The following is a 16,098-nucleotide window of genomic DNA, read 5'->3' as shown; positions in this document are numbered from 1 at the left end:
AATCCATGAACTTACATATCTATTCATCTTATCTTCAAGGCTTGTTATATCCTCTTCTAAATATTGGATTGATTGAAAATACACTTTCATTGTAGCTTGAAGAGCAACATCTTCTTACAAGCTTGCTTTGGGTATCAACTAGAAGCCTTGACCAAGTCAGACTCCTATGGTCGCTTACTAATTATGGTATTTAATTCTTTCATATTTCACTATCAATCCTAGTAGGACTCCTTGTAACCGGCCACTAATGTAATACAACTATAACCAAACTAAGACTCCAATACATACTAATATAGCCAATAAAAGGAGCATGGGGTCAACACTTAGTTTGACTCACCTTTTATTTTCTTTTTATTCTTCTCAAACTATAATTACTAGAAGTACTACAGCTTAAAGTAGCTAGATATTCTTAACCCTAATCTAGAAGAACCAATCCAAAATAATGAGATATTCCTAATTTTATGCTAATTAATTAATCAGGCAATTTAGTACCGGTTCATCCCTCTTGGGCCCCTGGGCATGATTCCTAATACATACTATTGTAGCATCTCCTTGCTTGTCACACTGAGATGTCATCAAACATTCAATTAGTACTACAATTATCTAACTAGCAAAATCTTTAATCCTTATTCTCTATAGGATCAATGTGTACACGTCAATGATGATCTTCACAATTGAACTGAAGGTCTTGTTACAAGCAAGCTTTGCATTCATGCTTTAGATGATCAACTGACCCCTACTATTTTCACTTTATCCTATAACTTGACCCACATTGTCTGGTTTCACTCCTCTTGGATGTCAGATTAATTGCTATGTTTTTCTTCTCGGCCAAAACTGAGTTTGCTATCTCTTCATCTATAGAGTCTAGCCACTCCTTGATCCCTTGAGCTATTTTCAAATGAACCAACTATTCTACCTTGTAGTTTACCAAAATATTGTTCGAAACATCCATGTCTCACAAAAATTCTGCATGCACCAATTTATCATCTCAGTCCTTTCAAAGCTTGGCCCTACCTCCAACTGGTCAACTCCCCCTACTTCCATTTTTATTGTGAACTTGATCTACACATTGATCAAATTCTTGCTACTTCAATTTTGACCTTCAAAATAGTGTCGTATGGCAACACTATATAATCACACCTCATACCCACAAAGGCTTCATCATGAAGAAGGCCTTTTCATGATCAATTGATAGATCTGAAAAATCTTAATCATCGTTTTCTCTTGTACCTTTTATCATTCTTGGTATTCTCGTTTTCATCTTATAAGTTGTCACTACCACTCTTTCATTTGCCTTTTCTTTCTACTTCCACTTATAAACTAGTGCCTCTGTATTCTCAATATATATATTTTTTGGTAAATTGGGCGGTTCATACATGCTTAGTATAAATACATCCCATAAAATCAAAAAACAAAATATCGCTCAATGCGGTCAAAACAACCAAAGAGTTGGTCCAAAAAATTCCTCCATAGTACTTTGTCATAAACTAAGCAACCCAATCCTCTGTGTTGGTAGCTTTGCTATAAACATGCCTAGCTACCTAGGAAAACACCCCCTTACTCTCTTCTAGATGTCAAGCAGGAGTGGGTGGGCAACACGGAGTACAGTCTAACATTAAATCTAGCCGATCATCTTCATTGAATCCCCCTCAATCACCAGGTGATCAGCCCTCAAAATCTGCCTCATGTAGGTGATCCTTGCCCAAGCCGCCTTTGGTTCAACACCCGGAACTAACTAAGGTATTGAAGATTGGCGACCTACCTGCTATGATCAGCTTGAAATTCGGACCCTAGATCAAGAACCCTGTGCCGCCTTTGTTGCCGTCATCCGTTACACTGCCATCGAAGTTCACCTTGAGGAAGCTTGGAGGTGGAGGCTCTTAGGTGATAAAAACTAATTGGGTTCTAGATATCTCAAGCTATCTCGGTCTCTCCGACCATGAAGGGAGAGATCTCGATAGCTTGCACCATCTTTCTATTCAAAAACAACCTTGTCGGATATGTCTTGCTCTTGAAGAGGTGGGCATTTCTAGTAAGCCACATGTGATAGGCAATATAAATAGCTCTAATACCCTGCCCACTTGACAATTCGCTATTAGAACTTCCCTGAAGGGACTCCAGAAGGTCCTGGTGGGGGTTGCTGTAGGGTTTTAGCATGTTATAATGCGCCTTTTAAGCCTAGATCACCTTAATGATTACAATCAAATGATATAAAATAAATGCAGAATTAGTAGAATACCTCAAACGCTAATCCAAAGTGTACAATCTCCACGAGGCGTCCAAGTGTCCGCCCTCCAATGGTGATCCACACGAAAACTTGATCAAGACTTTAGCTCCAAAGACTTTTGATCCTTAATGCAGAATTCTTCTAAAGAACTCTAATGGCTTGCTTTCCTTCCTTTCTATTTTCCTTTAGCCTTCTAAAATCACTTCTAATCCTTTTGTCCTAAAGAAGACCACCTTGTCTTGGCTTAGGACACACTAGAAGCAATGCTAGAAAGAAAGAAACTAATGTAAGAAAGAAAGAAAAGAGGAGTGGGGTGGAATTGGAATGATGAAACCCATGGAGTGCTAACCTATTTATAATAGGTGTAGGGATGCATCTCCAAGGGATGCATCCCATCCACACATCCTCTCATGAAAGGGCATCATCTAAAGGGCCATATCAAATAAGAAGAGGTGCAGATCAAGTGAGGAGGTGTATCAAATGATATGTCCTTTCATGTGGTGCCATATTTTGACCAAGTCAACATCACATGCTAATCACATGTCCATCACGCCTCACCTCTTGATCTTTCATGATGATGATCCAAGGGCTCCAATGCAAGGCGCCATTCACTTGACCCATTATGTCTTCATCCAATGGTGGGATTAAGATCCAATGGTCAATTATGGTAGCCATCCTCTAACCCAATCCAATTGGGTTAAACCAACTCTCCATTATGTCTTCATCCAACGGTAGATCAAGATCTAACGGTCTAGATTGAATGATTTATTAAATCTAATCCAATTAGACTCAAACCAAGCCAATTAGGTGCCAACTCTTGGCTAACCCATATTAGAATATGATCTAATGAAATTAGATCAATTAAGAATCAGATTCGAATCCAATTCGAATCAGATTCGAATCCAATTCGAATTAGGAGCTAAGATTTGCAACACCTGCTAGGATGTTTATCTTGCAAACATGATCTAATCCAATTAGACCCTTGATAAGTTTTCTTGTGTGTGACCCATTGGGTTCCATACTTAGCCAGCAATAGGTGTGAGTGCGAGTTGACCCAACTTGATTAGAACTCTTCTAATCGATTTAAGTCCAAACTGCGCGAACCCAAACTTAATAATTAGAATCCTTTCTAATTGGTGATCGAATTAACTCTTTAATTTGATCAAACCTATAAAACAAGATTGACGTCTAGCAACGTGTCATGTCTACCCGAAAAATATGGAATTTGGTGGAAATACCAAAAATACCCTTCAGTGGCAAGTTACCATGCAATTCAATCCTTTAATCAAACTGCATCCCAAAAATGCATATGAGTATGAATATATGTCAAACTCGATTTCATATTCATATTTTTCTCAATCTTTTAATGATAATTCAAATAATGAAACATTAGAAACTCTTTTTAATTTTCATTCTACTTTGATCAAAGGTTTCCTGAATTATCATATGATTAGAATAAATAGGATGCTATCTTCTCTTACTAGAAGTGATTAATTCCTTGTTGACCTACTCATAATCTTCGTACACAATTCACCATATCCAGAAGACCTCGTACATAACTTATTGTCATGAATGAGTGTAAACCAAAATATGGGTTCATGTGCACAAGATACCATGGTGATCTCAGGTCATAGGATCAGTTGCACAACTCCCACTAAGAGAATCATCTTTTGACATGTAAGTAAGACTTCATAAGATTTCTCTTTGTAGGTCAATTCAGTGAACTCATTCCTCTAATGAGCACCCACATCTTTGTATTAGTGTCTCCACACAAATGATTGTGAGATCAATCATCCTCTGCATCGAGCATACATAAGACATGCCAGTCTTTCCGGTAATCATTGATCCCCGACTCAATGTACCAATGACTGGGAATATTTAAGATTAGGATTTTAGGATTTTAAGTCTCACTAGTATGATCTCATCATAGTCTTAAAACCATTGCCCTAATCTAAGGAGTTTATCATAAATATAATCAACAGCATATGATAAAACATAACGCCTTTATTCATATTTAAATGTCATGTACATGATTTGGACAAATCAAAAGAAAAAACCTTTCGCAATACATATTGCGATTGGCTTGTAGGGCATCTACTCTTTCAATCTCCCACTTGCACTAAAGCCAATCGCTCTTATATTTTATCCCCATACAATCGAGGTGGCGATCGAACTGCTGTTGTGGTAGAGCTTTAGTGAACGGGTCTGCTAAGTTGTTCTTTGTGTCTACTCGTTCAATGACTATGTCTTGTCTCTCGACGATCTCTCGAACGAGGTGGAAGCGTCTTAGAATGTGCTTGGATTTGTGATGAGATCTTGGTTCCTTTGCTTGAGCAACAGCTCCAGTGTTGTCACAATAAACTGAAACTGGTCCAGCAATCTCAGGAACTACTCCCAACTCAGCGATGAACTTCTTCATCCAGACAGCTTCCTTAGTGGCTTCACTTACAGCGATGTATTCTGCCTCAGTAGTTGAGTCAGCTACAGTTTGCTGCTTGGAACTCTTCCAGCTCACTGCACCACCATTTAGGGTAAAGACATACCCTGAAGTGGACTTGCTATCATCTGGATCTGATTGAAAACTAGAATCAGAAAATCCTTCTAGTTTCAACTCAGATCCTCCATAAACTAGAAAAATATCTTTAGTCCTTCTTAAGTACTTAAGAATATTTTTCACAGCTATCCAATGATTTTCTCCTGGATCAGCCTGGAATCTGCTTGTTATGCCTAAGGCATAAGCAACATCAGGCCTAGTACATAGCATAGTATACATAATTGATCCTACTGCCGAAGCATAGGGAATAGAATTCATTCTATTCCTCTCTTCAGATGTCTTAGGAGACATCTTCTTAGAGAGACGTATGCCATGACTCATAGGTAAGTAACCTCTTTTACTTCCTTCCATGCTGAATCTTTTTAGCACACGATCTATGTACTTAGACTGGGACAAGCCTAGCATCCTTTTAGATCTATCCCTATAGATCTTTATACCAAGTATATAGGATGCTTCTCCCAAGTCTTTCATGGAAAAGCTTTTTGATAGCCAAGTCTTGACCGATTGTAACATTGGAATATCATTTCCAATGATTAGTATGTCATCTACATACAATATTAAGAAGACAACGGCACTCCCACTAGTCTTCTTGTACACACATGGTTCATCCACATTTTTGATAAAACCAAACTCTTTGACTGTTGTATCAAAACGGATGTTCCAACTCCTCGATGCTTGCTTTAATCCATAAATGGATCTCTTAAGCTTGCATACTTGATTTGCTCTCCCACTTGAGACAAATCCTTCTGGCTGTGTCATGTAAACCTCTTCCTCAAGATAACCATTAAGGAAGGCGGTTTTGACATCCATCTGCCAAATTTCATAATCATAGTATGCAGCTATTGCAAGCAAAATCCGAATAGATTTAAGCATGGCAACTGGTGAAAAAGTTTCATCATAGTCAATTCCTTGCTTTTGCCTGAAACCTTTTGCCACCAATCTAGCCTTGTAGGTTTCTACTTGGCCATCTGCTCCAATCTTCTTCTTATAGACCCATTTGCAACCTATAGGGTTAACACCTTCTGGTGCATCAACTAAAGTCCATACTTGGTTGGTATACATAGAGTCTATTTCGGATTTCATAGCTTCTAACCATTTGTTAGAGTCATTACTCATGATAGCTTCCGAATAGGTCAGAGGATCATCATTTTCGATGATGTGGGCTTCATCATTCTCAATGATAAACCCATACCTCTTAGGTGCATTTCGTACTCTATCTGACCTTTGGAGAGGAGATGTGTGTTGTGGTTGTACTTCATCAATGGGTACATCTGGTTGAAGAATTTCTTGTGTTTCTATTTGTAGGTCTTGAACTTCATTAAGTTCAATTCTTCTTTCACTGCTCTTTTCTAAGATAAACTCTTTTTCTAAGAAAGTGGCTTGCCTACTAACAAATACCTTTTGTTCGGTAGGGTGATAGAAGAGATATCCAATACTTTCTTTGGAATAACCTATAAATGTACATTTATCTGATCTAGCACTTAGCTTATGTCCAAAATTTCTTTTGACATATGCTTGGCAGCCCCATATTTTAAAATATTTAAGATTGGGCTTTCTACCTCTCCATATCTCATATGGAGTACTAGATACAGATTTTGAAGGTATCCTGTTTAGCACATATGTTGCAGTTTCTAAGGCATAACCCCAGAAGGAAATAGGAAGATCTGTAAAGCACATCATGGACCTTACCATATCTAATAGAGTATGATTCCTCCGTTCAGCCACACCATTTAGTTGTGGCGTATACGGAGGTGTCCATTCAGAGAGAATGCCCTTTTCTTTAAGATGATTTAAAAATTCACTAGAAAGGTATTCACCTCCTCGATCAGATCGAAGGATTTTAATACATTTTTCGATTTGTTTTTCAACCATACTTTGATACTCTTTAAACTTATCAAAAGCTTCGTATTTATGTTTCATAAGATACACAAATCCGAACCTTGATAAATCATCAGTGAATGTGATGAAGTAAGAGTATCCACCTCTAGCTGGAGTTGTCATAGGACCACATACATCTGTATGTATAAGTCCTAATAACTCACTTGCCCTTTCTCCATGTCCAGTGAATGGAGACTTGGTCATTTTTCCCATAAGACAAGATTCACAAGTTCCTAATGATTCATAATCATAAGGATCAAAGAACTCTTCTTTGTATAACTTGTTAATTCTTGATTCGCTTATGTGACCAAGTCGGCAATGCCAAAGGAGGGTATTATTCACTTCCTCTCTCTTTCTTTTATTGCTTTTATTAATATGAAAGACATTGTCATTAAGTAATAAAACTAGAAGACCATTTTTCATAATGCCATTGCAAAGATGCTTATTAGAAAAATAAATAGAGCAACCATTGCCCTTTCCATTAATTTCAAAACCTTTCTTTAACAACAAAGGAATGGAAATTACATTTCTAATAATTTTGGGCATATAATAATAATCTTCTAATTGTAGGAGCTTTCCCGAAGGCAATTCCAAGTTGTAGGTTCCAACAGTTTCAGCCTGGATGGACTCTCCTCCAGCGCCATACAGCTCGAAGTCACCTTTCTTCAAAATTTTAATTTTCTGTAGTCCATGCAAAGATTTGCAAATGTGAAAACCACAGCCGGTATCCAATACCCATGAATTTGAATTTGAAGAACTTAATGACAAGTTGGCATGTAACATAAACATACCTTTTGATGCAACTCTTGCATCGGTCTTCATACTTGCAAGAAAACTCTTGCAATTCCTTTTCCAGTGGCCAGCTTTGCCGCAATGAAAACAGGTACTTGATCCGGAGTTTTTCTTTCCTTTTTTCTTTTTGATGCTACTCTTGGGGTTCAATCGTTTCTTAGAACCTTTATTTCCCGATTTCCTCATAGAGGTGCTATTTATAAGAAGGAGTGGACCTTTATCCTTCTTAATATGCCCTTCAGCTGTTTTGAGCATATTTAACAGCTCGGGCAGGGAGGTGTTCAGCTTGTTCATGTGAAAGTTCACAACAAACTGAGAGAATGAATCAGGCAGTGATTGCAGGATCAAATCCTGACTGAGCTCACTATCCATAGCAAAACCTAATTGACTTAATCTGGTGATCAAGTCTATAACCATAAGAACATGGTTTTGCACTGGAGTTCCTTCATTCATTCTAGCACGAAACAACTGCTTAGATATCTCATACCTAGCAGTCCTGCTTTGTTCTCCATACAACTCTTTTAAATTGAGAAGTATGGATTGAGTGTCCATGCCTTCATGTTGCCTCTGTAATTCATTGTTCATAGAGGCAAGTATGATACATTTGACAGTCACACTGTCATTTTTCCACATCTTATGTGTGGCAACCTCCTCTTCTGTAGCATCATCCCCTAGATCTCCAAGATCAGGGGTTTCAAGTATATAGGAAATTTTCTCCTGAGTGAGTACTATCTTTAAATTCCTCAACCAATCCACATAGTTTGGTCCGGTCAACTTGTTGGCATCTAAGATGCCTCTTAGTGAAAGTGAAGAAGCCATTTAATAATTCTACATATGCAAGAACAAAACTAATATAAGCAGACCAATCATGATGACATGTTTGCAACTAGATAAGGACTTTAATCTAATTTGTCTCCTACTATTTTTATCGAATATCATAGCCCTCCCCTATGATAAACGTGAAAATATAATTTTTCTTAGTAGGGTTGAGATCCTAATTCATCATAAAAAGCCTTGTGTTTACACAACAAACTCTTATGAGTTCAAAGGTAGTAAACTCTTTCCAATTGCATCTCATGCAATTCTCAACTTTATCTTGTCCTCTTAAAATACTTATTGCCTTGTGTTAGCACAACAAACAATAATATTTTAGTTAAGTCAAACCCTTCATTTCCATATAGTCATATTCGAATAATATTGCCCTTGTGGTTGCACAACAAGGCAATATATTAAAATATGCCATAAGCATCTTAATGCACCAAGACAGTATAACATCAGTCCCCATTGCAAGTCTTGTGTTAGCACAACAAACTAGTATGGATCTTGACATAATAATATCGAGGCATGAAGGAAGGCTATCAATAGTGTTATATCTATATTAAGCTTATCCATAATAGGCAATCAAACAATTGGCCAGGTAAGCAGGTGGGAGGCTCCCCTTACTCAGAGAGTAAGGTTCTAATTAAGTAACCACCTTTAGTGCTTTCCTTAGACACCAATTAGATTAATTGTTCTAGAATGGGTTAGCTCAAAGTTTTTCAACACTATGACTTAATATAATTTTTATTGAGGGCTTACTAGTCTCTAGCACATTCTTTAATTGTAACATACATTTAACATGTCTAAAATAAACTATTATGCATCATGGCTATCTCATAGCATGTATAAATCATAAGCAATTAATTAACATGCTTCAACATATTTTCATATGGAAAATTTCATATCATGATATTTTATTACATAACATATCATATATTAATCATACATTTCTGCATTTCTCTAAGCATATGACATTACTATCTCATAGTAAATTAATAATCATACATCATACATAATTATTTGATTGAACCAATTAAGGATGGCTCTGATACCACTATAGGGTTTTAGCATGTTATAATGCGCAGCGGAAGCTAGGGATTTTAAAAATTTCTTAATAAAGTCCCTATGCATGAAACCCTTTTAAGCCTAGATCACCTTAATGATTACAATCAAATGATATAAAATAAATGCAGAATTAGTAGAATACCTCAAACGCTAATCCAAAGTGTACAATCTCCACGAGGCGTCCAAGTGTCCGCCCTCCAATGGTGATCCACACGAAAACTTGATCAAGACTTTAGCTCCAAAGACTTTTGATCCTTAATGCAGAATTCTTCTAAAGAACTCTAATGGCTTGCTTTCCTTCCTTTCTATTTTTCTTTAGCCTTCTAAAATCACTTCTAATCCTTTTGTCCTAAAGAAGACCACCTTGTCTTGGCTTAGGACACACTAGAAGCAATGCTAGAAAGAAAGAAACTAATGTAAGAAAGAAAGAAAAGAGGAGTGGGGTGGAATTGGAATGATGAAATCCATGGAGTGCTAACCTATTTATAATAGGTGTAGGGATGCATCTCCAAGGGATGCATCCCATCCACACATCCTCTCATGAAAGGGCATCATCTAAAGGGCCATATCAAATAAGAGGAGGTGCAGATCAAGTGAGGAGGTGTATCAAATGATATGTCCTTTCATGTGGTGCCATATTTTGACCAAGTCAACATCACATGCTAATCACATGTCCATCACGCCTCACCTCTTGATCTTTCATGATGATGATCCAAGGGCTCCAATGCAAAGCGCCATTCACTTGACCCATTATGTCTTCATCCAATGGTGGGATTAAGATCCAATGGTCAATTATGGTAGCCATCCTCTAACCCAATCCAATTGGGTTAAACCAACTCTCCATTATGTCTTCATCCAACGGTAGATCAAGATCTAACGGTCTAGATTGAATGATTTATTAAATCTAATCCAATTAGACTCAAACCAAGCCAATTAGGTGCCAACTCTTGGCTAACCCATATTAGAATATGATCTAATGAAATTAGATCAATTAAGAATCAGATTCGAATCCAATTCGAATCAGATTCGAATCCAATTCGAATCAGATTCGAATCCAATTCGAATTAGGAGCTAAGGTTTGCAACACCTGCTAGGATGTTTATCTTGCAAACATGATCTAATCCAATTAGACCCTTGATAAGTTTTCTTGTGTGTGACCCATTGGGTTCCATACTTAGCCAGCAATAGGTGTGAGTGCGAGTTGACCCAACTTGATTAGAACTCTTCTAATCGATTTAAGTCCAAACTGCGCGAACCCAAACTTAACAATTAGAATCCTTTCTAATTGGTGATCGAATTAACTCTTTAATTTGATCAAACCTATAAAACAAGATTGACGTCTAGCAACGTATCATGTCTACCCGGAAAATATGGAATTTGGTAGAAATACCAAAAATACCCTTCAGTGGCAAGTTACCATGCAATTCAATCCTTTAATCAAACTGCATCCCAAAAATGCATATGAGTATGAATATATGTCAAACTCAATTTCATATTCATATTTTTCTCAATCTTTTAATGATAATTCAAATAATGAAACATTAGAAACTCTTTCTAATTTTCATTCTACTTTGACCAAAAGTTTCCTGAATTATCATATGATTAGAATAAATAGGATGCTATCTTCTCTTACTAGAAGTGATTAATTCCTTGTTGACCTACTCATAATCTTCGTACACAATTCACCATATCCGAAGATCTCGTACATAACTTATTGTCATGAATGAGTGTAAACCAAAATATGGGTTCATGTGCACAAGATACCATGGTGATCTCAGGTCATAGGATCAGTTGCACAACTCCCACTAAGAGAATCATCTTTTGACATGTAAGTAAGACTTCATAAGATTTCTCTTTGTAGGTCAATTCAGTGAACTCATTCCTCTAATGAGCACCCACATCTTTGTATTAGTGTCTCCACACAAATGATTGTGAGATCAATCATCCTCTGCATCGAGCATACATAAGACATGTCAGTCTTTCCGGTAATCATTGATCTCCGACTCAATGTACCAATGACTGGGAATATTTAAGATTAGGATTTTAGGATTTTAAGTCTCACTAGTATGATCTCATCATAGTCTTAAAACCATTGTCCTAATCTAAGGAGTTTATCATAAATATAATCAACAGCATATGATAAAACATAACGCCTTTATTCATATTTAAATGTCATGTACATGATTTGGACAAATCAAAAGAAAAAACCTTTCGCAATACATATTGCGATTGGCTTGTAGGGCATCTACTCTTTCAGTTGCTAACCGGAAGAAGGACGGGGAGAGACCAGCAAGGCTCCATACACTCGCTACCCTTCGGAACTGAAACAAAGCATGATCCATCGACTTCATTCTCCATTGAAAGTATCCATCCTAAAAAGCACCAATATGTGGATAATAAGCAAAAATCTCGATCTCATCTATAGAAAATTGCTCTTCTCGATTAAAAAAAGTCCAAGACCAACACCATATACTCTAGATTTGTGCCATTAATCAAGAGCTGCATCATCTTATCATGCAAAATATTAGCCTCTCAATCCAACAATGATAACTACCTGCGCACCTTCTTCCCATATAAAATGGAACTTCGGGATAGAACTTATCTTTTTTATGCTTTCAATCTCCTCTAGCTAATATTTTCCGTTCAAAAATAGGCTCATGGAGACATCCCATACCTACAATAACGTCTTCGCACAATGATCCATAAAGGCATATCATCCTCCACAAACTCCTTCGGTATTGACAAAATCTTGCCAGCCTAGGTATTCCAGTTTGCCCTCTTCAAACCTAATTTGGTAATTCTCTGTTATACCCACACCACTTACCAAAATTTGTACCTTCAAAGATAGGATTCCATACATTATATCCAAAATATAACTGGAGTGTTAAGCATATGTATAAATGAAAAACTGTCTTTGTTTCTCCTTGGCCATGACAGAACTAAATATACAAAAATTACACTCCAAAAAATCCACTTATAGGTGCACATCACTCGACCACACACTAAACGCATCTAGCTCTAACAACAATTTGTTGTGGATCAGTTTGGATTCATGTCATATTTGAACAATAGAATGTATGCCAAATTGACCAAGATCACACCATCAAGTTGTTAAAACCACAACATACAAAGAAGATAGAGAACTTGGAGATATAAGAGGCATGAGTTTGCGAGAAGAGTATAAAAGATCATCGATAAAAAATTCTTTACAAAAGAGGCACTAAGGAGACTCTTTTCATAAAATGTTGATATCTGAGCCGAAGTCAGATTATCAAATATATTCATCATCATGGTCGTCATCATCATCATTGTCATCTAGAGGGATAAATTTGAAACCATAATTGATGGGCAGTGCTACGTCAAGCGAGACATATATAACTTTAGAACTCAGAAAACTAAAGTTTCACTCATACTTGTAAATAAAGGAGGAAAAGTAACAGAAGTATAATGTCCGTTCGATTAATGTATGGTTATTGCATTCTAGCAATAACAAGCACTTTGACATCCTTTATATTAAAAATTATGTTGTCTGTCTAAAAAAGGATCCAGTATAAATGAAATCTTTAACTACACTCATCATTAATCTTGCAAATCTGGAACTTTACTAGAAATTGATTATAAATATAAGATAAATGTTTGCAATGACATTTTTCTAGATGTATGCAACGTTGCTCTTTCACATGTGAGAGTAAGAAATGAAAAAGGATGTCTTGTTTGAATTATCATGAGTTTGGAAAAAATATAGGACCAAGGGTCCTTAAACATAAAAATATAGTAACTACATCGCCTAGAAGAAACTTTGGATGATTTATTTGATGAAATTTAAAATGTTAACTAGACTAGTTAGCTATGAAAATTGATATGGAATACATGGACCTGTTAGAGAACATTTCCCATCTGATCTTCTGCTCATTTTTGCCGTACAATATAATTTTGTTTCAAAAATAAAAGCTAGGGTATCATAACATAAGTTAGTTACTTTAATATGTGCATCAGTTTCTCACTCAAGCCATCATCTCACTTTTGCTATTAACCTGAGTATTATATCCATCTTAAACTGCTTCCGATAACAAAAGTGTCATGAAGAGGACACCTGAGTATTATACCTATATCTAGGTTACCGCTACTTTTGTTGGTGGGTGAAAAGAATTTTGCAGGCTACATACATACTCCCTCAATCTCCTAACACATTACCCTCATAACCTATGCATCATGTTATAACACTTTTTACAAAATATCGAGCGTTATCTTAATCCACAGGTTATGCACAAGCAATAAGAAGAGAGATCTTTAATCACATATTTACGTGTTAAAACTGGTTAGATGTAGCCAAGGTAGAGGCATGAGTGTAAGGAATATTATAACCTTTGTCAATTTAGAGTCCACATTAAGTCACAAAGAGCACGTAATGCTAACTGATCATGGCTTAGCCTAAGCTAACACATACCCTCCTTTGTACCGAGGAGACCATGGCAGTGAATTATGAGTCGATCTTCTCCGTTTTGAACTGGAGAAATGGCGGAGAACCAGCCTTTTCCTGTCCAGATATGAAGTGGAGAGGATCCAAACTAGTGACATATTGCTGTCAACAGTGTTGCGGAGGTCATGAGTTGTGGGATTTGTGCTCCAGATTAGAAAAATTGGCATGCATTCACACACGCAGCATGTGAACAGAAGAGAAGAATAAGAGCCAGAGAATCAGAAGCAAGATAAATGGCGAAGTCAGTCGGTCAATCAGGAATATTTTACATATTCATATATTCATATGGAAGGCCAAAAAAGGTCTCATTGCATGCTCTCTCTCTCTCTCTCTGGATGCCAGCCGAATTCAGTAACGTTGACGGACAGAGCACGCAACGACCTGGGCCCACTGCTTCAATCTCGCCTTCACCGCCTCCGGGCTCTCCCCTTCACCACCACGCAAATATTAAAGCAATAAATAAAATACCACGCATTCACTAATTTTAATTATTATAAGAAATTTATAAGAATTTTTATGGAGTCAGAAGTCATCACAAGTTGACGGCATAAGGGGGGAAAAATACTAAATTCTATGAACGGGTCAAGACGGAAGGCTGTTGAAGCCGCCATCTTGATCACACGGCTTGTGTGGCACAGACCGCCATCCCTCGAGGAATTTCTATGGGTCAACCCGGAAAGACCGCGCCGGCGCCGGCGCCGGCGCCGGTAATCTCTCCGGGTTGGGCTTTCTGATCCTACGGTGGAGCATCCATCATCGGATCGAGGCGGATTTTATTTCTAATGTCATTAAAATAAAAGGAAAGTGGGGAGAGGGATTAATACCTGGAGAGAATATAGGGAGGGAGCAATCCATCGGCGATCCATCATCGGCGGAGGAAGAAGAGGAGGAATCTAGCGGCGTGGATTGGGCGACGGAGTCGCAGTAGCTCCGGTGGACGGCGTAGTAGAGATCGAGGGCGGGGAAGGTCTCGGAGAGCCTCCGGGTGAGGGCGGCGGTGCGGCCCCCCGTGGCGGGGGGGTCGAAGATCTCGAAGCCGAAGCCGAGATCGATGCATCCGCGGAGCTCGTCGAGGTCATCGTCGGTGACGCTCCGCTCCGGCCGGCCCCGGCGGCCGCGGTGGAGGCCTTTCCGCCGGAGCCAAGCCTCGTCGCGCTCGGTGTCCGGCGACCAGGAGTGCTGCTTGAGGAGGCCCAGACCGGGCTTGGGGTCGGTCATGGCGGACAGATCCCCCTCCTCCCTGGCCCTGGCCGCTCCCGTGCGGGGAGGGCGGGAGAAGATGGGGGACGGGGACTTCTATGGTTAATTCTATGCGGTGTTAGAGGGCGGAGGTGGGGTTTTAAGGGGGTGGTGGGTGGGGGCAACGAGTGGGGTCCCTGTGGGCCCGGCTGGGGGGGGGGTGCTGGTGCCCTGTTTGGTCCGCGTCATGATACCCTGTCGGTCTGCATAGTTTTAATTTGTTTCTTTCTAGAAAGAAAAAGAGCAATAATTGAATATTTAGAGGCAAGGGCAGAGAATTATTGGCTTGACGGTAGCCTTCCCTCGACGTTGGTATCTAATTTTGAACTTGTTTCTGGACACCTCATTGGAACATGTTCGATGCGTGGGTTCCTGGAAAGAGGAGAGGGTATTCTGTCTGAACAAGCTCTAGTTTGTTTTAGCTTTCAGAATAAAATGCACATAATAGATTAAAATAGAATGTGCCTGATCGAGGATGATAATGATGGCAATTCATTACATTCTGTCATTGGGTATAATGCAAATGGGAAGATGAGTTTTCATGATAATGGATGCATTATTAATTGACATATTAATAATCATATGTTTTTCTATTTTATTAATTATTTTTATTATTTGAATTGATACATAGGCATCCCACTTCTTTACGGGGTGTGTATTAGAAAAATTGTGTACTTGTTACCAAAAAAAAAACAAAAGTGTTTACTATAAAAAATGTTTTGATTGAGCTGTTTTAATTGCAGTATTATGAGGTATTCAGTTCTAGCGACAGAAGTCTTCTGCTCCTCTTTGGGCCTATTCTGCTCCTCTTTGGGCCTATTCTTGCGAGATAAAGAACTTACCCGCAAATCCGTATCTTTTTGAATAAATATTTGTCAGGCAACATTTACATGAAAAAATAATTTATTTGTATTATTTTATGTATTGAAAGATGGCTCCAGTATTTATTATTCTTGTTCTTTTGTATTACTACTATTTAGAATAAGTTGCTAAGATCGATCTATATTTCCATAATACTCTTTATATATGTGTGTGCGCGCGCAT

The 16,098-nt window shown here is 38.1% G+C and overlaps 1 protein-coding gene across 1 annotated transcript; it reads right to left on the bottom strand.

The window, feature by feature from the left end:
* Positions 1–14,019: 14,019 nt before the first annotated feature.
* On the bottom strand, positions 14,020–15,137 carry LOC103697907 (uncharacterized). Its single transcript, XM_026801417.4, has 2 exons — positions 14,640–15,137; positions 14,020–14,243 (listed from the first exon to the last, which is right to left on the bottom strand). The coding sequence occupies exons 1-2, from the start codon at positions 15,031–15,033 to the stop codon at positions 14,164–14,166; spliced, it is 474 nt and encodes a 157-aa protein (XP_026657218.2). The 5' UTR covers positions 15,034–15,137; the 3' UTR covers positions 14,020–14,163.
* Between the last annotated feature and the right edge of the window lie 961 nt (positions 15,138–16,098).

Source organism: Phoenix dactylifera, chromosome 7 (genome assembly GCF_051530095.1).
Source record: "Phoenix dactylifera cultivar Ajwa chromosome 7, Ajwa_hap1_PhDact_Kaust_v1.1, whole genome shotgun sequence".
NCBI classification, from domain to species: Eukaryota; Viridiplantae; Streptophyta; class Magnoliopsida; order Arecales; family Arecaceae; genus Phoenix; species Phoenix dactylifera.
The sequence above is the reverse complement of the archived record's forward strand: the minus strand, read 5'-3'. Positions and strand labels throughout refer to the sequence as shown.